The following is a 23,279-nucleotide window of genomic DNA, read 5'->3' as shown; positions in this document are numbered from 1 at the left end:
ACCCCGATTGTCTTTGATAACTTCCTTAGTTTCTGTTCTGACAAGATGTTCCAGGTTCCTCTTATGTAATCCTGCCCCATATCTAAAATCAGCCATTCCTCCAAGGAGCCTAAAAAATAAAAAAACTCTGTTAATTTAAACTGACATTCAAACTAAGAATTACAGTGTATTCTTTAACTTCTTTGATTTTTATATTTTTAAGAGAAGTTGTTTGTTTAAGATGAGACAACTGACAGTGCAGACATTTATATAATACTGAGAAAGATTCAATAGAGATAGTGAAGAGGCAAGGCAAGGGACAATTATCATTCCTTTTTGCTTGTAGTTCCACTTTACAGATATTTAATTTAGGTTTATTTTAAGATTCACATATCTGGTTCCGTGCTGCTTGTTAACAGCAGTCATGTCATAACATTTTCATCTTTGTGTCATTCCCCAATAGCATCTTTACATGCTATTCTTTTATATAGATAGATAGATAGCTATAGATACAGATATATATACCCTATTAGTAGCCAAATGCACAATATTTGGCCTAAAACTTCTTGTCCTTTTGTAATATTACCCATGAAAGCTTTTTTACAGGTTTTTCCAATTCAATAAAAGACTCATCATATTTTAAATCTTTCCTTCCTGTGAGTTGTACTTTTTTGACAACTTAACCTCTAAGATAGTAGATTCAGCCACAGATAGTAGCACAGATTTCTTGATATACCACTCCTTGGGTCCTGTATATAAATTCTCTCTAGACATGAGAATTATTGTGTCTCCAGGTTATATCATTTGAGGGAAAATTGCAGATCTTCTGAATTAGATAAATGTTTACTATTATATTAATTATTTTAAAACAAGACAACTTTACTTTGCTATTTCTTGGTCCTTAAAATCTACTGCTTTTGCCTTGCAAACATTTTATTAAAACATCAAAACAGGGAGAATGTCCTCAAGAAAAATGTTTCCATTTGATGTTAGGTTTGTGTGGATATGTCAGAGCAGATGTCCCACCTTTTGTCCAATGTCATAATAATGATCTACCTACTTGGTGAGAAAGAAACAGAGCTTAAATGCACTTGTTCGGAGGGGTAGGAAGAGCTTATTTATGTGACTTTTCTTTGCCTAATAATTAACTTTGCTGGCTATGATGCTTTCATTACTCAGAAATCTTTATAAACTGTTACTTTCTTTAACATTTTCGAAAATGAGATCATGCAATACCTAAAATGTATCTAAACAGCTCTTTGGGTAGTGAAATATTGCTCTTGGTCACCATAATATCACTTGCACTGTATTCTGATGTATGGTTTTAACATTTACTTCATAGCCAATTGGGTCATTTCCAGTATCTTACCATTTTAGACAATGGATGCCCTTTTGGCTAAATTTGTGAACTTATTTATGATTATTTCCAAAATAAATAATTTTTTAAGAAAAAAATATTGGGTGAAAAAGCGTACGTAAACTACCTACAATTTTTAACATGTGCATATGTCAGGCTTAAAGTAAATAGAACAAAACTGGCCAACATTGCCATCATCAGTGTTTTGTTCTATTATTCTTTGTACTTCTCTTTAAAAATACTGTTTAAAGATAACAACTACCAAAAGTAGTTTGTATTTATCTTCACATTTGGTGTCCTTTTCTCTGTTTAGGGAATAAAACAGAGACTGTGCAACCTGAAATAAAAAGTGAAACTGAACCCCACCTTATCTTCAAAGGTTCGGACAACACTAAAACCTACTCACCGACCCCATCCATTCCTCACCCAGTGAAAGAGGCACACTTAGCTCCAGGCTTCTCCTGGTCCCCTAAGACTGCTTCGGTCCCAACAGTTCCTTTTAAGAACGATGCATCAGTTTCGTACGGGTTTTCAGAAAGAGGTAGCAATCCCCACTGCACAATGCTTTCTGCAAGACCCAGTGGTGCTAACGTAGCTGCTGGGGAGTGTGCTGAAATTGCACAGCCTGGTGAAATGGGTCCTCTTTCCACCTTGTCTGCTCCCATGACAGATTCTCTGGCTTATTCTGAGCCTCCCACTGGTCCATCTGAGCAGCTAACTTCCGATCAACCAAACCAGCAGCCCCCGTTCATCCCTTCTCCTCATGAACTTGCTTCTTCTCTGGCGGAAGAAGACGAGCAGCATTCTGAAGCAGATGAGCCTCCGTCAGATGACCCCCTATCAGACGACCCCCTGTCACCTGCTGAGGAGAAGCTGCCCCACATTGTTGAGTATTGGTCAGACAGTGAGCACATCTTCCTGGATGCCAATGTTGGTGGGGTGGCCATAGCGCCCGCCCACGGCTCTGTTCTGATCGAGTGCGCCAGGCGAGAGCTTCACGCCACGACTCCTGTCGAGCACCCCAACCGGAATCACCCTACACGCCTCTCTCTTGTCTTCTACCAGCACAAAAACCTGAATAAGCCCCAACACGGTTTCGAACTAAACAAGATTAAGTTCGAGGCGAAAGAAGCAAAGAATAAGAAAACTAAAGCCTCCGAGCAGAAAGATCAGGCAGCTAATGAGGGTCCTGAACTGTCCATTGAAATTAATGAATTTAACCAGATTCCTTCCCACAAAGCGTTAACATTAACCCACGACAATGTTGTCACCGTGTCCCCTTATGCTCTCACACATGTTGCGGGACCCTATAACCATTGGGTCTGAAGGCTTTTCTCCCCTTCTTAATGCCTTTGCGAGTGCAGTGTATTTTTTCAAGGTGCTCTTAAAAGAAAGTCATGTTGTCGTTTACTATATCTTCATCTCACCCATTTGAAGGCTGAGGTAAAAAAAAAAAAATGGGGGGTGGGTATTTCTTAACTGTGACTATATTTTGACAATTGGTAGAAGGTGCACATTTTAAGCAAAAATAAAAGTTTTATAGTTTTAAATACATAAAGAGATGTTTTGGTTAGGTGTTAACCTTGGTAGAATCACTCAGTTTGGTGCTTTAAATTGTTTACTATGAAACGAGTCATTTTTAGAGGATTTTAACAGGTTCATGTGCTATGATGTAAAATTAAGACACACAGTGTTAACTCTACACAGCTTCTGGTGCTTAACCACATCGACACAAAAGTAAGCTGAATTATTATTTCATGGTGCCATTGTTCTAACATCTTCCAATCATTGCTAGAAACTCGGCATATTCCTTTGAAATAAACCAATGAAATGTTTTCTCTCTTAAAATCTCTCTCCTGTATAAAATAATTCATTATTGTTGGTGATGGTTGGAGGCTGTTCATAAATTGTAAATATATATTTTAAAAGCACTTTCTATTTTTAAAAGTAACTTGAAATAGTATAGTATAAGAATCCTATTGTCTGTTGTTTGTGCATATTTGCATACAAGAGAAATCATTTATTCTTGCTGTGTAGAGTTCCATCTTGTTACCTGCAGTATGTATTCTAATCATGTATATGGTTTGTGTTTAAATGAGTCCTTTCTCATTCAAAGATTAGCTACTTATATAAAATAGTTAGGTCATGCAAAAATGATTAATTCTCTCTAAAATTGGAATTAGGAAGCATATTACCAATATTGATTAACTTTTCTTTGGAACTAAATAAGAATGGTCTCTTCTGATTTATTGAACAACAATGGCCCTAATTTACTTTCAACCCAGCTTTCTCAATATAATCCATGAAAGGTGTTTCCAAAAGGAGATGAGACATAATAGGATTCTGAAGAGTCAAATGCTTCTAAAGTTTCAAGGTGATAAAATACAAAAATTAAGTAACAAGAACCTTATCCACCCCAAATTGCCTTATTCATTCTGAAAGTCATTCTGGTCCAGAATAAGAATAAATGTCCTGTAGAAATCTTTTGAAAATAAATTCCCTATCGTCATCATCACACACACCCCCACACTGTAAACAAACAGTAGGAATGGTATTATAAGCATGGTTTGTCCATTAAGAGCTAATCCAAAGTAGTTCATCTAAGTATATTGTTCTGGGGAAATGTTAACTCATGTTCTTCTAGGTAATGGGAAAATAGGCATTCCATTTACTTTAGTCCCCCCCCCATTATTTTTTCCCATTACTTTATTGACTCATTTTATAGCAAAACAAAAGTAATTGCCCAAACAACATGTTTAGAACAAGAAGAAATTTCAATGAAATACTTGATTCTGTTAAAATGCAGAGGTGCTATAACATTCAAAGTGTCAGATTCCTTGGGAGTATGGAAAACCTACTGGTGCTTCTCCCTTGGAAATGCCATAGGAAGCCCACAACCGCTAACACTCACAATTCTGGTGCAAAAGCAAAAGTTCCAACAAGCTCTCTAAAGGAAAACTCATTGTAACTTATATTAAAATAATATATGGTGCAAAGTATCAGTTTCAAGCTTTTGACTAATTTTGCGTAAAGGAATATGAAGGGATTGTAAATAAGAAAATGTCCATTGATAGACTATCATCTTGTCAAGTAGATTTCTGCTTCTTGAATATGTAAAATAGAGTAATTCATTGACTTGTTTTAGTATTTTGTGTGCCTTAGATTTGTTTTAAAACATGTATATTTTTGTGAGCCTAAGGTTACTTATACATATAAGTATATAAATAAGTGATTGTTTATTGTTTCAGCTGCTTCAATAAGATATTACTAGTATTAGACTATCAGGAATACACCCTTGTGATATTTTGTTTTAGAATTTAGGCCTTAGCTCCCACTAGAAATTATTTCCTCACCAGATTTAATGGATAAAGTTATAAGACCCTTTATCCATTCACCTATCTATCCATTCTTCCATTCAATTTTTATTGACTGTCCCCCAAATTTAAGTATTAGTTTTTGTTTTTCTTTGTCACCACCCATGACATAGTAAACTTGAAGAATTTAAATCCTAAAAGGTAATCTAACACATATTTTTCAAAAATAGCAAATTTCCTTCAAAACAATCCATTGTGATACATCTGCAGCAATTCAAATCAGTTTGTCACCAACCTTAAATAAATTCCTTAACAATCTAAACTTGAAGCACCAATGTTGACTTAGGGGAATATTTGGATTTGTGAAGTTAGTTGCAATTTACCAAAACAAGTACATGAAAATACCCTATCTCAACTAAAATATTTCCATTCTGTTATTGTAAGTAACACCATGAATGGCCTGCCTCAACTGATAACTTCTTGGTGGGACCCACATATGATTCCTTCCTTGTTGAACTCTATTTCCTAAATTTCACAGTGTACCATCCCGTTGTTTGCCCTGTGACTTTTTTTGTTTTTTCAAAGCTCATGCTTATTCAGCGTCCTGCAGCATTGTGATTGTATGCTGGCTATACTGTTTTTAGAATGCTCTTTCTCATGAAGCAAGGAAATAAATTTGTTTGAAATGACATTTTCACTCAGAAAACTGGTCATCTAACATTATTTCTACACTTCTGTTATGTTTTACTGTACTATCACCTTTTATTTTACCCCTTTTATAGCACTCATTGGGTTTTTAATCTTCTGCCTTTGTTCATGGTATGATAATTGAATTCATTGATACTTGACTCCCAAGTTAGCCCAACCTGTTCATAGTAGTTACAGAGCTACCAACTATGAGAGAATAATTCCTACCTGTTGTAGAATCCTGCAAAATGTCATGCTGCCCTTCAAAATCCTGCTTCTAATGGATCTCAGGCCATCGATGAAAAGTTTTTCTTGTGCTTGTCAGCCTCACCTACATCTTTCCAATTCATCCACAAAGTGCCAATACATCATGTCATAAACCTGATTGAAATATATTATTGGAAAGTGAGGCTAGCTGAAAATGTTTAACTATAGGTAAATTTTTGCAACATGTTAGCAAAATGTTTGCATCTTAAATAACCTTCCACATCTTTATTATGCAATCTGCATGTGGATGAAACAATTTCATTTGTTAAATATAGAATTTCAGCTAGATGAGATTCATAAGCAATTAGACATAACCCCACTGCATAGTTAATTGAATGCGTACCCCTGTGTAAATGAGATACTGAATTCATATGAAGTAACCTACTTTCTAATGTTACTACTTCAGTGGACCCCTACTGATTATCATTTATTTCACAATAGCATGTATGAAAATCACCCCAATCTATTTAAATTAGTCTTCTTAAAACAAATTATATCTTTTATCTGGAACAAACTTTTGACATTGCATGACAACTTCCACTGAATATGGGCACAGCATTTCCTTTGAATGTGCCAAGTAAATCAGTAGCTGTATGTGACCTTTAATATATAGCTACCTTCTATTTCACAACTTCTTGATGCATGGAAATCTTTTTTATCTAGATTTAGTACAACTGGGAATTTTGATCTTTTGTAGAAATTTTTGATGAGAATTGTGAAATAAGGTAATATAGAGGCCTCTCACAGCCCTGGAAGACACCTTAGAAGACATACAATTCAATCACTGGAGCCCAGACAGCAGATGTGAGCGTCAATGTGCAATTATGTTTGTAATTAAAATTTAAACAGTCAAGTGAAGGCCACTTTGTGGTTAAGAGGACTGTAGGAAAACAGACTTGATCTGCTCACCCACAGGGGATTTTATCGCTGCGAAGTAACCTTATTTTTGGTACAAGTCAAAAATAAAATGGCTTTGAGTTTTTTTCTGAGTGGTTCAGGGAAAGAATTTAAGTGAAATTGGATCAAGATTTCCCTGCCTGCAGAGTTTTGTGGGCCTTGTGTGGGAAATCTAGATGACTTTTACCTATGAAGCTGTCCTGTTAATTCATCTCACAAAATGTGGCAATAGTCCTATTTGCTATTTCAATAAACAAATATCAAGTACTGATAGAGTACAGGTTTTTATTTCCCCTCGAACAAGTGTTTGGCATATATAAGGAGTCAGAAAAGACTGAATGGTTGGAATAATTGGGAAAAGTATATTTCTATTGTACATACTCCCTAGCCATAGTTGTACAGTCTATTCACACTCTTGCCTAGTTGGCCTCACAACTAAGTCCCAGCATAGTTTATTTTGATGGGACTATCTATGAGTATTAGAATAGTTTTGTTGTGCACAGCTCCTAAACTTGCCCATAAATGTATTGAACTTGTATAACTTCAATGTCAGTGGTTGTGGCACACTTAACCAAGTGACAGAATCAGCGCTCTGATTTCTGAAGAAGTCTGGATTTATCTAAATCAAATTATGCTCCATGTTTAGCTTTATTCTAACAGGTTTAGAAAATGATGCCAGGAGCAGTCCCTCAGAACTCTCTGAGAGATTGCCTCCTGGGCTTGAATTCCTCACAAAGTCCTCTGAATAAAACACAATTCTCAACTTAAAAAAAAAAAAAAAAAAGATGCCATCCACAGCTCTGGAATACAGTTTGGAAAGAATCAGTATGTCCTTTATCAGAAGTGGAATTTGTGTATTTTCTTAAAATGTTTTGAGAACAGTGGAATCTTTGCTTTTCTCTAGTGTATAAAATAAGAGTGTAAGTTCCTCCGTTAATTTTGGACATCACTTTTTTTGTCCACAATGAACTCTACAAACTTTAATTCTCTGTGTTCCAGGACCTGAATTACTTTGTTTCAATGCCAGTTTCTTCTGGGCACCCAATGGAATACCATTGTTCGCTTCAAAGGGCATGTGTTTTGTTCCTTCAAGTAATCCAAATGTATTTCTAATTTTGCCACTCCTCATTTTCCCTTCTTCTGTAAGGGCACCAAAATGTGTTTCTCTTTGGCTAGTATACAATGTTTAATATTTCTAGCTTTAAAAGTCTAACATTAATCTTTTCTTTGTTGGTTGTACTCCTTTCCCATCCCTCTGTGATGTCCGTGACCCTGCCTGGGTCATAAATTTTCTTCTAGTTTGTTCAGCCATAGATGTCCCTTAAATTAAAGCAAAACTTAGTCTAAGGTAGAAATGTTATATATTAGTCGATTTAATCCATTTATGTGTGAGTGCAACTTTGGAAACCCTGGGTTAACAGTATAAACCTAGTTTTCCTAAAAAAAAAAAAAAAAAATTTCCTAGCAGCTATTATGAAAGGCATTCTCTCTTGTCTCATTCATCAGGAAAAAAATCTCGCAACTGTCAGAAACATTTTCATTTTTGGAGAAACTATATTGGAACGTAAATTGGTTTCTTCTCCATTTGGCTAGGCATAAACTTATCATCTTTGACTAGAAACTCTGCTTGTTATTATTTTTCTTTTCTCATTTTACTGAAGCTACAATGTCACTAAGTGTACTTTCATTCTTTTTACAGTTTTTAACCCTCTTTAATTTTCTTTAAATTAAAACTCTATTGCTTCCACCCTCTCTGTTCTGTCTCCATCCCCCATGTCCCCTACACAAACACACAGGGTTCATTTTAAGGATAGCAGTGATCTAGCTCAGGTTGTCTTTTCCTGTCTTTTAAATTTTTTTCACCAATCCTTTTTGGAATAATACCAAAAAGAATTAAAAGCTTTTATTCAGCCCTTTCAGTTAGAGGCAAATTCAGTTTTTAGGAACCCCAGGTTAGCATCAAGTGTTCCCCTTACCTATCCCAGCAATGTTTGACCCTCAACTTGTTTATTAGTGTTTGAATGTTTTACAAAAAGTTGTGTAAGAAGTTATATATTCTAGCACTCTGTTTGGCTCCGCTATTTCTGTATAATGCATCATACTAATTATCAATTGTCTGACTGGTGACTTTGAATTATCGGGTGTGACCTATAGCAGCGGTCCCCAACCTTTTTGTCACCAGGGGCCGGCTTCATGGAAGATAATTTTTCCACGGGGGATGGGGTGGGAGGGGATGGCTCAGGCGGTAATGCGAACGACGGGTGTGATGGGAAGCCGCAGATGAAGCTTCGCTCGCTTGCCCGCTACTCACCTCCTGCTGTGCGGCCCCGGGGTTGGGGACCCCTGATGTATAGAATAGAAAGGTGCTTTTTTTTTTTTTTTTTTTTTTGGCGTGTTTTCCTCCTTATCTCCCAGCTCAATTTTGTGGATGGTTTCTATTTTCTAATGTAAATTTACCCCTTTGGAATTTGGTTGTTGGCAATAATAGGAACTGTTTTTTGATCTGGGCGAGAAAGTTAAAAAAATGGACAGAAAGGAATCCGAACAGTTCTTATATAAATCAGTCATCAGAAGCTCTTTTGAGTGCACTAGGGGGAAGTTAAGGGGCAGAAAAGAGGGAGAATTTTGTTCCTATAAGCAGCCTGCAGGTTCACCTACCAGCTCAAAAGCAAGTTGTAATGTTTCTACTCCCCACTCCATACCAGTTTCTTCTGAAAAATAGCAGCTCAAAATGAGGAACCCTTTTGAAAATAAATATGGAAGTAAGAAGAATTATAATCCTTGTACTTTATAATGTTTTAGGCTATCAAACTGCTTTCCTATGTGCTGCTTTTTTCTCCCCAACACTGACGGTTGGACAGAGAACAATGTTCCCATCTTACAGGTGAGGAAGCCGCAGATTTGCAAGAATTGCAAATGGCTTGCTTCAAATCACACAGCAAGTCAACCCATGTGAAACTAAAACAGGTAATATCTGCAGACTGCTGAACACATTTCTGTGCCATAAACTATGACTTAGAGAGTGTTATTGAGTGGAAATTTTGTTAGACCTAATCTAAGAATAATACAAAATCTACTTATTGTAGAGAAAATATGCTTCTGAGGTATTTTGTCTCCACTATTTATTTTAGCCAGCTATTTTCTTATTCATACGTTGGAAGGTCTGCCCAAATTCCTAGGACTTCTGCATTAGGGCGTAGATTAATGAAGTTTTATTTTTCCCCTGTCAAAAATTTTTTTCTTTGTTGTTTAAAGAATGTCCCTGTACTACTGAAACAAAGGGAAACCTCCTAAATAATATTTTTAAAGACCAAGGTCAGCAATTCATAATCGAAGTTTACTGTTTTTGTAAATTGAAATGCGATTTTCTTGAAGGGAATGTGCTGGGTAAACTGATTATTTTAGTTCCCAGGCACTCATGGTAAAAATGTAAAATTTTTGGCATCTCTAAGAGATAGCTCTGTCTCCCACTTATTTGAAATTGTTTTGTTTTTTGTTCCACTTTTCCAGCCACATAAAATCTCTGGGTCAAAGATTAAACATACCTTGGCCCAGAGAGTTAAGAAAAATAATGAGATGTATTAGTAAAGTTTTTAGTAAGCTCTTTATAAAGAGGTAGGAAAGTTGGCCTATTTCATCAGTAGATTATGGGTTACTGACAAAAAACATAGGCCAGACTGCCCTAAATAGTCAAATAACATTTTTGGTGATTCAGTTCAGTTACTGCCTAGCCTCACTAATGCCTCTTTGTGACATTATAAAATAAATAGCTGATGACATAGGACTTTACAAAAAGAGCTCTTAAAAAAACACAAAGATATATGTCCTTTAAAAAAAAAACTTTTATGAGATAACATTGTGATAGGTGCTTTGAGAGAAATATTTTTCCAGAATGGTTTTGTGGTAAAAATAAAGGGCAGCTTTTGCATTGTTACGTATAGGTGGATGGTCCTCTTTGGGTTACTAAGAAATCACGAAGTGTTCCCTAAAGAGAAGGTCGAAAAACTACTCAGCAGAAAGAAAAGCATTGATTTCTGGTTTCTTCATTTTCTCTTATGATACGTGGTGACCTACCAAATAGATTCACATGCATATCCATATCCCGTTTTGAAGGAGAAGACATTATATTCATCATTAGTGGGAGTAAAATATTCAGATTCTTCACCATGGTGAAGTAGAGTACTACTAAATTCCCAATAGAGAATTATCAATTTCACAAAATAATATTCCTGTCTCTAGCTGACTTTTTCTCTCTTTGGGGTGTATGTAGTATTTATTTTGTACCTTTGGTTTTTTCCTTTGGAGGATTTTACCTATTGCCGTCCTACTGTATTAAATATCCCATACATTGAAATAGGTTAGTAAGGAAAAGATTTTCAAACCCCACATATATCCATTTTTGGTTCTTAACGTAAGGGGGAAACAGTTTAAAGAGAAAGCACTTCAACATGTAGAAGGGAAAGAGATAATCTTAATTATGATGATTTCAGGATCAATATGTAGTGCTCTGCATACAAGGGAACACTTACTAGCAGTACTTGAAGACTTGTGAGTTGGAATTGCGTGTTACTTGAAAGACCTAATTAAGCTAAATTTTGGTGCACAGCAGTTGTACATGATTTCATGTTTATGTAGCAAAATGCTTTGAAATGTACTAGTTTTGAAACATACATGTAAGATAGTTGTGAAAAGTGTCTATTATATTTTCCTGTGTGTCTCATTTATTTAGAGCATAAAGTTTTTTTTGATTGTTCTAACTGAATAAGGCTAAATGAATACTGTAATTGAAATTATATTTTAAATCTTTGTCATGAGTTTTTAAAAAAACTATTGCAAATTGTATCATTCCTGATTACACAGAAATTTGTGGGTCGTTTTAAATAAATTTTATACTTCTATTTTGCACCTGGTGGTCTAATTTTTCTTTCCTCTTCAAAAACATATTTTTAAAATTTAATATCCAAAAAAATTCACACATTTTTAACTACAAAGGACTATAAGATTTAATATTTGGAGATGACCAAATGTATGGATTGGGTTCAACACAAAATCAAGATGGCTACACTTATGGAATCCTTATTATGAGGCAGAAACCTTGCATTTTATATAAACTATTTATCCCCACAGTGAAGCTATTAAGTAAGGGCTCTTATCAGCCCCACTTTACAGATCAATTCAGGAGCTTAAAGTGGTTAAGCTCACACCCCTAGTTTTTAGCAAAGCTGTTAATCAGCTTGGTTCTAGATTGACTCATGCCCTCCCTTGGATGTATCATTATTTTAATAATACTTAATCCTGAACACAGTATGCTAACAGTATTTTAAAGTTGACATCCTAAAGTATTTATTGAAACCTGAAATGAAAAAATATATTGACAATAGGTGTTTAGTGATATTCCAGCAAATATCACAGAAAAATAAGTTACTTTAAATTCATCTAGTTTGAAACCTACTTCTCTGTAGCATCCTGGTAGTCCTCTTCCTTCTACTGATAGGAACAACTCCATTCCCCTCCACCTCCCCTTCCCCACCTCCTCCCCAGGTTTAGCTGGGCAGCTAGAGACTACATTTTCCACATTCTTCCTGACTGGTTAAAAGGGTGACATGTGAGATGCTGAACATACAAACAGACCTGGGCAATACCCTAGGGGATGAAAGAATAAACAGCTCAACTAATATCCTTTATCTATATATTATTTCCCCCACCAGGGACTAGGGACCAGGGATTGAACCCAGGCAGTGAAAGCGCTAAGTCCTAACCACTGGACCGGCAGGAAATTCCTGCCTTTATCTTTTAGATGCTCTTTAGACAACAGCTTGAGTAATATTTTATTTTTTATTTTTAAAAAAATATTTATTGAGACTTCCCTGGTGGTGCAGTGGTTAAGACTCCGCACTCCCAATGCAGGGGGCCCAGATTCCACCCCTGGTCAGGGAACTAGACCCCACATGCATGCTTCAACTAAGGAGCTTGCGTGCCACAATTAAGGGGCCCACCTGCTGCAACTAAGACCCAGACGCAACCAAATAAATATTTTAAAAATTTATTTGTCTGCTCAGGGTCTTAGTTGCGACATGCACGATCTGTGTTGCCATGTGTGGGATCTTTAGTTTCAGTATGTGAACTCTTAGTTGCAGCATGTGGGATCTAGTTCCCTGACCAGGGACCAAACCTGGGCCAAGTCCCATGAGTGATCTTCTAAAACAGTAATCTTTTAAAAACAGATCTTGGGGGGAATTCCCTGGCGGTCCAGTGGTTACAACTCTATGCTTCCACTGGCAGGGCCAGTTCGATCCCTCATCTGGGAACTAAGATCCCATAGACTGTGGTGTGGCCAGGAAAAAAAAAAGAGATGTGAGAAACTGAACTCTGAAATACGTAATACATGTTGAAAGAAATTTTAAAAGACCTAAATAAATGGAAAGACATTCCATATTCATAGAATGGATACTTTATGTTGTTAACCCTGGGAATGTAAACTGGTGTAGTCACTGTGAAAACAGGTTCGCAGTTCCTCAAAAAGTTCAGTATAGAATTTACCAGGTAACCCAGAATCCCACTCCTAGGTATAAACCTAAAAGAATTGAAAACAGTTCAAACAAATACTTGTATGTGAATGTTCATAGCAGCATTATTCATAATAGTCCCAAAGTGGAGACAACCCAAAAGATCAACTGACAAATGGATAAACAAAATGTGGTATTATCCATTAAAAGTAATTATTTTAGGGCCTCCCTGGTGGCGCAAGTGGTTGAGAGTCCGCCTGCCGATGCAGGGGATACGGGTTCGTGCCCCGGTCTGGGAGGATCCCATATGCCGCGGAGCGGCTGGGCCCGTGAGCCATGGCCGCTGAGCCTGCGCGTCCGGAGCCTGCGCGTCCGGAGCCTGTGCTCCGCAACGGGGGAGGCCACAACAGTGAGAGGCCCGCATACCGCAAAAAAAAAATAAAAAAATAAAAATAATAATAATAAAAGTAATTATTTTAGCTATAAAATCGAATGAAGTACTGATGCCTGCTACATGAACCTTGGACACAATATAGTAAATTACAAAAGCTAGCCACGAAAGACCGTATGTTGTATGATTCTATTAATATGAAATGTCTAGGACAGGTAAATCCATACAGAGAAAGCCGATTAGTAGCTGCCTGGGGCTGGAGGGAGCAGGGATTAAGCAGTGACTGTTTAATGGGTAGGGGTTTGTCTCAAGGGAGGAGGCGATGGTGGTTGCTATTCGTATGAAGATATTAAAGCCCCTGAATTGAACAACATAAAATACTTAGAGCAGTGAATTACACGTTAAGTGAATTTCATCTCAATTTTTTAAAAAAGTTAGCAGATGCCACTGGATACATCCCTTCTTCCAAATACTTGTACAGAAAAAAAAAGCGAAAAAACACAAAATGGCGGAAGGCTTATCGGATCACGTGACTGTCGATTCTTTTCCTTCCCTCACTCAAGGAAGCCTTTTCCTTTGAGCTTGCGCAGAGACACAGGCTCATTATTATGCGAGGCCAAGGTAACCCTTCTCAGGCGCGCTCTAGTTCTAGCTGCGTAGTATGAGGGGTGAGCGCCTTGAAGTCTCGCTGGGAAGCGCGCACGTAGAACGCAGGCCCGTAAGCGCCGTTCCTCGGAGAGATGGGGAGGAGGGGAGAGGCGCGGAGGAAAAGGGGGAAATTGGCGCATGCGCGTAAGGCTGACGGGTTTGAAATGGCTTCGGTGTTAGCCGGGACCGGGTTCAGGTGAAGGTCTGGTCCTCGCGGTTGGAGCGGCCGGCGGCTGAGCCGGGGTTCTTAACGTCCAGTCGGATCCGCGGAAGAGCTCGGGGCGACCGTTTTGGTAGCACGGCATCCGTAGGCCGGCGACGGTGGGGCTCTCGTGGGACTGGGACGGGAGGGACACGGTCCCTTTTGTGCGGGTCGGAGCAGGCCCCGCGCGGCCGGCCCCTCCCCCACCGCCTCGCTTTTTTCCGGCGGCCCCTCGGGTGTCCCCGGCGACCATCAGCCTCATCCTCGGCCTGGCGGGCTCGAGGGGACTGCTCACCGCCGTCCCTAGCTCTCGAGCCGCTGAGGCTTTAGCCTCCTGGGCTGCGGTCCGGGACGTCGGGGCCGCTCACCGCGGCACGGCTTTTGGGGGATGGAGGCCTTCTCCGCCCCGCCGGGGGCTTAAGGGGATCAGGGCTCTCGGTATCCCCCTCTTGGCGTTCGCCTTGTCTCGTGGGACGGAGGATTCTGCCTCCCCTGGTATGCGGCCCGCGAGGAGCTAGGGGTGGAGGAAGATGGATGGCAGAGCTCTGGCCCCTCCGAGGAGTGGGGGGAAAGGGAGTGCGCGGGCTGAGATCTTCGCCTCTTCTGGCTTGATTTGGGGGGGAGGGGTCTTCGCGATGGTTCTTTAAGGGGCATCCGTTATTTCAACTGTCTTTCCCCTCGAGGGAGGGGAGAGAAAAGGAGCCTCCCATTTCCTTCCCTGCTCTAGAAAGTAAGGAGGTGTTCGTTATTTAAATGATATTCTTGAATCCCCTTATTCGGTGTCTCGTCCCAGCTTCCGTTGGTTTCTCCACTTTCAGTCCCCAGCTCATTGCCAAAAGAAACACGCAGGCTATATTTCTTTTGAACGTAAGGCTGTGTACTTTTTATTGTTAAGAATTGGATAGAAAACAACAGATGGTATTCTCTTTAAATGTGACAGTTTGTAGTCGCAGAAGGAAGTGCCTTTCTTGTAAGGCTACCCCAAATGTCATATATTGAAATTGGGTACTTTTGGTGAACTACTAGATGTGAAATGTTTTTGCTGCATATCGGACGTTCATATGCCCCTTGTTATTTATACTTGGCCTACAAAGATGTCCTTGACAAATTGATCATTTCTTTAAAGTAATACTTCTGTGATATTTGTAGTTTGGTTGAACTTAACCTGTGGATCCTTTCTTAATAGATCGCTGCTATAGAAGACAAACAAGTGAAGGTTTTCTCCCTCCCCCTTTTATCATGGCTCAGTTTGGAGGACAGAAGAATCCGCCATGGGCTACTCAGTTTACAGCCACTGCGGTATCTCAGCCAGGTCAGTCTTCTTCTGAACACATGAACTGTAGATGTATGTCGGGTTGGAGATATAACTATGTGAATTAGGCTATGCATAATATTGTAAAAAAGTTTGCAAATGCTGTATGTTTTAAGCTTATCTGTGAGCTTCTTTTAAAAATTTATGGACCAACTAGCAAAATATCTGTTTTACACAGCAGTTTGGGCAGTTATATATAGTTTTTCAAACATTAAATTGATTAATTGGTTTAATTATGTTAGAGGTTCCTCATTTGTCATGTTAAGGTGTCAGTATTCATAAGTTACATTTAAAAATAAATGTATTAATCCATACTTTATAAAAACTACACGTGACTGGTTTTCAATTATTTGAATTTAAAGTAGAAACACCAGAATTTATCAAGTAAAGGAAAATGATAAATAGATGTGAAAGGAGCAAATGAATATTTACATTTTCAAAATTCGACAGAAAGTCATTTTCAAAATAAAGTAACAAAACATGTCGTTGAAAGTGTTTGTTTCAATATTTCTTCCCATTGCTCTTAGGAAGACTTTTTTTTTTTTTTTTTTTCACTGTTTCTTGACTTACGGTTTGAAAATTAAAGCAAATTTCCTAAGGAGTTTACAGAATGAAATGTTGGATTTCTTTGAGTACCCAGAAAAGTTTCACCTTATTCTGTTAATTTGAATATATTTTTATTTATGACATACCTGATACTAGTTCTTTGCTGCATTTTACTTAAAATTTTGTTATTTGAGGTCAGTTGCAGAGACAATATGATCGTCTAACTTCGGTGTTCTAAATATGATGGACATGATTATCTTGTTATTTAGGTGCCCTTTCTCTTTTTTAAAAATTAATTAATTTTTGGCAGTGGTGGGTCTTCGTCGCTGCGCACAGGCTTTCTCTAGTTGCGGCGAGCAGGGGCTACTCTTCGTTGTGGTGCGCGGGCTTCTCATTGCGGTGGCTTCTCTTGTTGCAGAGCACGGGCTGTAGGCGTGCGGGCTTCAGTAGTTGGGGCTCGCGGGCTCTGGAGTGCAGGCTCAGTACATGTGGTGACGGGCTTATTTGCTCCGCAGCATGTGGGATCTTCCTGGACCAGGGCTCAAACCAGTGTCCCTTGCATTGGCAGGTGGATTCTTAACCACTGTGCCACCAGAGAAGTCCCGGTGATCTTTCTCTTTAAGGAAATGGATACATTAGGGTTTTTATTTTAATTACTCTTGATTTGAGGGGTTAAATGATCAACAGTTACTTCTGCAGACAACTGAAAATAATATGAAATAATAGTTAAAGATTATGTTAATTCAGATCCAAGTATATCTCCTCTGTGTTAAATAGTGGGGAACCTGATAATGACTTAGTTTTTTAAATAAATTTATTTATTTATTTTTTGGCTGCGTTGGGTCTTCGTTGCTGAGCGTGGACTTTCTCTAGTTGCGTCGAGCGGGTGCTACTCTTCCTTGCGTTGTGTGGGCTTCCCATTGCGGTGGCTTCTTGTTGCAGAGCACGGGCTCTAGACACGCGGGCTTCAGTAGTTGCAGCATGTGGGCTCGTTAGTTGTGGCTCGCGGGCTCTAGAGTGCAGGCTCAGTAGTTGTGGCACACGGGCTTCGTTGCTCCGTGGCATATGGGATCTTCCCAGGCCAGGGCTCGAACCCATGTCTCCTGCATTGGCAGGAGGATTCTTAACCACTGTGCCACCAGGAAAGTCCCAATGACTTAGTTTTGTTGAAACAGGAATTATTAGCACTACTTTGTGTCCAGAAACAAGTGCTGTGTACTGTTTTTTTGGCAAACTAAGCATGTTTACCTGTTTTTTTCTGCATATAATCTGTTTTAATTTTGTACCAGTATTGTTCCAGTAGAATAGCTGTTATGGTGGAATTCTATTGTCTGTAGCTCTTAACATTTGTATTGTAATTACTTAAATGTATACTATACTCTTTGTTTTCATTTTAAAACTGAGCAAAGGAGACACCAAAGATTAAAAACTAGTCAAAGTCCGTAGTAAATATAGGTCTCCTTTTCCATATTTGACAATAGAGTTTCCAAATGTAAATAATGGGATTTGTGTAAACAGTTTCTTTTTTTTTTTTAAATAAGTTTATTTATTTATTTTTGGCTGAGTTGGGTCCTTGTTGCTGCGCATGGGCTTTCTCTAGTTGCAGCAGGTGGGGGTTCTTCTTCGTTGTGGTGTGTGGGCTTCTCATTGCCATGGCTTCTCTTGTTGCGGAGCACGGGCTGTAGGCACACGAGCTTCAGTAGTTGTGGCACATGGGCTTAGTTGCTCCGTGGCATATGGGATCTTCCTGGACCGGGGCTCGAAGCTGTGTCCCCTGCATTGGCAGGCGGATTCTTAACCGCTGCACCACCAGGGAAGCCCAACAGTTTCTATTTGTGCTGTAGGAAATTATTTATGGATTTTCTGGGACCTGTCATTAATCACAGTTTTTCAAAATCTGATATTTTATTGATACATTATGACTTCAGTAACTAGGCAAGTGTTTTGTTAGCATCTGTGCTTAGTTTTCTTACAGAAATCCTGGAGTAGTTTCTAAGTGGAATTCTAGTGACAATGTATTTATTAAAATATTTAATTTTTAAGTGCTGTATTTTGAGCTGTTTCCTGAAAGCCTGATATAATATTTTCTAGCCTTCATTTTCAAGTCTTTGTGACTAATCATTATCTTATTAGAGTTGATTCTCAGAGCCAAGCTAATTTCTATCAAAGCTGAATTTTTTTCAACCCTAAGGCAATTAGAATTTTATTTACACCTTAAAAACCTTATAGTTTTATTTACACCTCATTTCAATGGAGAACATTTTAGCCTAAGTATATAATGCCTTAAGTTTTCTCCTGGCAGCTTCAACTACAATTGGAGAAAAAATTTCAGCAAAGGGCTTTAAAAGGACTTAATCTGGGTAATAGTATTGCTAACTGTTTTATTCTAGTTTAAAAAAAAAGTATATATATATATGCATGCCAGATATATTAGTATCAGAGGTCAATGTCATAAATCAAATAATCACGCAACAGAAAAAGGTTAACTGAATAATTCAGTTAAGATGAAATATTTTGATCTTTGTGGCTATGTATCTGACTCATTTTCTGCTGAAAGCAATATAAAAAATTACTACTGTTTCCTTTTTGTATATAACTTAAGGTGTTTTTGTTCAGTTAATGGCTTTGCTATTCCATGTTCTAGCAAGGTTATCTTGCATTTGTACTAACTCTGAAAATTCTCAGCTAACAGTGATTTGAAAATTTCAGTGCATTCACACAGGTGACGTATTTAAAGTAAGATTAAAAACTTCAGTAAAAGCATGCACACTAGCACTTTATTGCTGAAATCTGTTGTAAAGTCCAAGATCAGTATTTGAATTGTTTCTGATTAATTTTAATGCTGAGTCTGTTCAATTAAGGAGTTAGTAATTTCTACATGTCTGTCATTAATTTTCTTTTCCTTTATTTCCCGTATTCAAACATATATGAGGGCTTCCCTGGTGGCACAGTAGTTAAGAGTCCGCCTGCCGATGCAGGGGACGCGGGTTCGTGCCCCAATCTGGGAAGATCCCACATGCCGCGGGAGCGGCTGGGCCCGTGAGCTATGGCCGCTGAGCCTGCGTGTCCGGAGCCTGTGCTCCGCCAACGGGAGAGGCCACAACAGTGAGAGGCCCGCATACCACACACACACAAAAAAATCAAACCTTGACTTTTTTCCCCCTTGAAAATGCCTCAAATATATTCCTCTATTTTACATTTAGGCCCTCTGCACTTTACATGTAGATAACTGCATCAGCTTTCTCTTGCTTGCAGATCCTATGCCAAAGTCTCTCACCTAACTTTCAGGTCCTTCCATACCTTTCCCAAAGCTTTATATCCTAATCTGTAATGCTTACCGTAAGTCATTCACTTAAGTCAGGATGCTCTTTTCCCCATCTATCACTTAGTCATACTCTATATTTATTATCCTTTATTAAGTTCTAACTGCTTTTGTTTGCTTTCCTCTTTTACTGGATATGCTGCTTATTATTTCTTCCCCCAGCTCCAGTGTGTCTGTCAGATGTGATATTCCTGAAGCATAATTTCTATCTAAATTACTGAATTTTCCAAACCTGAATGGGCCCTGAACTAGATTCTGTCTCGGCTCTTTTTTCTAAGAGATGAAGAATTTTAGGCCCAGAAAAGTGAAGAAATTTGTTTATCAACAGAAGGTCACAGAAGAGTCCAGTGTTAGGACCTCAAAATAGTGGTTATTGTTTCTTCCATTACTCTGTTCTTTTATTCATCCTCAAAAATATCTTCAAGGACTTTTAGAATACAGTTCAAACTTCTTGAGATGGTATTCAGTATCTTCTGTATTTCCAGCCTCATTTCTCATATCTCCTACACTGAAATACTTCTTTTTAAATATTTACCCTCTTTTCTATCTCCTAGCTGAAGTGCTGTGTTACATATTCAATGACAGTCATAATTGGGACCAGAGCTTTTAGTTTTGAAAGCTTAACAATTTTCTGTTGTGTAAAGGGACATTGAGAGAGAGAGCTGGCAAATCACTGACTGAATCTTTAAATATCCCTTAGATTAATTATAGTGACTTAGGAGTATCTTCAGTATATTTGACTCAAAATATTTACATGTGTATATGTACATAATTGCAACAGTATTAAAATGTTTGGGTGGATTTAGCCAATTCAGACCTATTTTCTCACCCATTTCTTTGACCATTCGTAAGATGACTACATTCTGGCTATAGACAAAAAATGAACTAGTTCAGGAGTTAAGATCATAGTGCTATGTGGTACTTTAACACAGGTGACTGAGGCTAATACAATTGTTTTAAATGTAACTTCATTTAAAATTGTTTTGTGCAAATTTTATTTTATTTTATTAGTTAATTTATTTATTTTGGCTGTGCCATGCGACTTGAGGGATCTTAGTTCCCTGACCAGGGATCGAACTCGGACCCATGGCAATGAAAGCACCGAGTACTAACCTGGACTGCCAGGGAATTCCCTATACAAATTTTATTTTATTTTTTAAATTAAAATTTTTTATTTATTTTTGGCTGTGCCATGCAGCATGTGGGATCTTAGTTCCCTGACCAGGGATGGAACCTGCACCCCCGGCATTGGAAGCATGGAGTCTTGACCACTGGACTGCCAGGGAAGTCTCCCCTGTACAAATTTTAAAGGTCACACTTCATTTAAAGTTATTACAAAATATTGGCTATATTTCCTGTGCTGTACTATATGTCCTTGTTAGCTTATCTTACACTCAGTAGTTTGTACCTCCCGCTCCCCCACCCCAATCTTACCCATCCCTGCCTCCTCCCCACTGGTAACCACTAGTTTGTTCTCTGTATTTGTGAATCTGCTTTTTTGTTATAATCACTGATTTGTTGTATTTTTTTAGATTTCACATATAAGTGATATCGTATAGTATTTGTCTTTCTTCTGTCTGACTTACTTCACTGAGCATAATGCCTTCCAAGTCCATCCATATTGCTGCATGTGGCAAGATTTCATTCTTTTCTATGGCTGAGTAGTATTCTATTGTATATGTATACCCCATGTCTTCTTTATCCATTCATTTGTTGATGAACACTAAAGATGCTTCCATAAAATATGACATCATTTTTTCTACCTCTTTAATCTGGCCCAGTGGTTGTCTTTTTTTTTTTTTTTTTTTTTTTTGCAGTACGCGGGCTTCTCACTGCTGTGGCCTCTCCTGTTGCGGAGCACAGGCTCCGGATGCGCAGGCTCAGCGGCCATGGCTCACGGGCCCAGCCGCTCCGCGGCATGTGGGATCCTCCCAGACCGGGGCACGAACCCACGTCCCCTGCATCGGCAGGCGGACTCTCAACCACTGCGCCACCAGGGAAGCCCTATCTTTTAAAACCCCTATCTCTTGAGTCAGCAGCTCAAATTGTTAAACTGCAAGATTCATGATCCTTTTCAAACAAATAATAGCTGATGTACTATGTATACTTATATTCGTTATCTCTTGATAGAGCTGGAATTTCCAACTCATTTGGTAGAAAAAGAAGATTGCAGGAATTCCCTGGCTGTCCAGTGGTTAGGATGCGGCACCTTGCCCACCTTCATTGCCGGGGCCCAGGTTTGATCCCTGGTAGGGGAACTAAGATCCTGCAAGCCAGCATGGCCAAAAAGAAGATTGCTATTGATGTGGGCTTAACTCTTTTTAAACACTACTAGTGCTATGGAACAAGAAACTGTTTCTAAAACATTGTTCTAAGAGTAAAAAAAAAATGCACAGAAATCTGTTAAGGCTCATTGTTAGTACATATTTTTTCCATTATCCTCTGAGCATGCCTTATTTGTGCTCTCATCCAGTGAGAGCTGCATCAACATACTAAACTACACACCAGTGAGTGCCCGTCTCTCTATCCTTAGTTGAGTGTGCAACTTATGTTTATGCATTTGTGGCTTCTCTTGCACTATGTGTTTTATGATCTGGGAAATAATTTTGGTCTATTATAGCTGAAAATGTATTGGAAGTAACCTTGAAAGTCGGAATATTAACTTTGGGTGATACAAAACTCGTTGAAAGAAATGGAGTTTCTTTCAACTAGGTAAATATCTGAGGCATTCAAGGATGGAAGAAATCATGACATTACAAATAGTGTCTTTAACTTCTTTGGGAGCGTTGACCAACGTACTTGAATAGTAGCTAGAAGAGACTATGGCCAGGATCACTAGTCATCACCTCCATGGGACTTCAGGAGAGTGGAAGAGCTGTTGTCTGCCAGGCTATTAATCTTTATAGAGACTCCCATATAACACGGACTTATTTAAGGCTTTGCCTCTTCTTTATAGAACAGTTCTCTCCACTAAGTAGAATTTTCTGTGATGATGAATATATTCTGTGTCTTCATTATCTAATATGGTAGCCACTAGCCACATGTAGCTCTTGAGCCCTTGAAATGTGGTTAATGTGACTGAGGGACTGAATTTCTAGTTTTATTTACTTTTCACTAATTTAAATTGAAATAGCCATATATGGCTGGTGGCTAGTGTATTGAACAATGCAGTTAGTATAGAAGATTACAACATTTAGAATATGTTATATTTAAAATACTATTTTGTGCCTTAATTTTTTTTAATATGCCCATGACTTATTTATTTTATAACTGGAAGTTTATACCTTTGACTCTCTTAATTTCTTATTCTTAATGCCTTAATTTCTAATTCTTAAAAAGTAATGAGTATTTCCAGTTATTTGGGTACATTATGGGCTTAGAATAGAACCTCAAAAGCAATAGCAATGCCTTGACCAGTGAGGTGTCTGACTGTAAGAAAGTTATCTGTGCATGAGGGCATCAAAAGTTTTGAATTTCTGTGAAATCTTATCTTTAAAGATCACTTTTTAGGAAGGATGTTGAGTTGAAGATGACACTTGGGAGACTTGTTCACTTGATTTAAAACGGGTTTATATGTGTTTTAGTAAATCCACAAGTTATAAAGAGAATCCCCCACGTCTTTATGTTGTTTTTCTTTCTATACAGTGTAAGATTGCTTTTGAACATATATTGATATATGGAAATTTAGAAGGATAAAGCATTGCTTGACCAGTGCCTTAAAAAATTTTTGCAAAAGATGGAAAAAATGAAGTTTTTTGGGTTAGCTTGAGGTTTTTTTGTTTTTTTATTTGTTTTTATTTTTTATTTATTTATATAAATTTATTTATTTATTTTGGGCTGCATTGGGTCTT

The 23,279-nt window shown here is 38.2% G+C and overlaps 2 protein-coding genes across 10 annotated transcripts in view; both read left to right on the top strand.

Moving 5' to 3' along the window:
* Positions 1–5,330, top strand: part of TET1 (tet methylcytosine dioxygenase 1) — a 134,745-nt gene extending 129,415 nt beyond the window's left edge. For all 4 annotated transcript variants that reach the window (XM_060112906.1, XM_060112915.1, XM_060112929.1 and 1 more), the window contains one exon: positions 1,650–5,330. In XM_060112906.1, the coding sequence (XP_059968889.1) occupies positions 1,650–2,662 (1,013 nt within the window). In that variant the 3' untranslated portion in view covers positions 2,663–5,330. The remainder of the gene's footprint in view (positions 1–1,649) is intronic.
* Positions 5,331–14,000: 8,670 nt separating this feature from the next.
* CCAR1 (cell division cycle and apoptosis regulator 1) overlaps positions 14,001–23,279 on the top strand; it is a 53,755-nt gene continuing 44,476 nt past the window's right edge. Inside the window, exons 1-2 of one of the 6 annotated variants that reach the window (XM_060112846.1) lie at positions 14,001–14,019; positions 15,435–15,560. In XM_060112846.1, coding sequence (XP_059968829.1) covers positions 14,007–14,019; positions 15,435–15,560 — 139 coding nt within the window. In that variant the 5' untranslated portion in view covers positions 14,001–14,006. Of the gene's footprint in view, positions 14,020–14,068; positions 14,117–14,170; positions 14,368–14,584; positions 14,744–15,434; positions 15,561–23,279 lie in introns of those variants that run through there. The other 5 variants (XM_060112894.1, XM_060112886.1, XM_060112868.1 and 2 more) reach the window with 5 other exon arrangements.

This window comes from Mesoplodon densirostris, chromosome 1 (genome assembly GCF_025265405.1).
Source record: "Mesoplodon densirostris isolate mMesDen1 chromosome 1, mMesDen1 primary haplotype, whole genome shotgun sequence".
In the NCBI taxonomy this organism is placed as follows: domain Eukaryota; kingdom Metazoa; phylum Chordata; class Mammalia; order Artiodactyla; family Ziphiidae; genus Mesoplodon; species Mesoplodon densirostris.
Note: the sequence above shows the minus strand (reverse complement) of the source record. Positions and strands in the feature narration are given on the sequence as shown.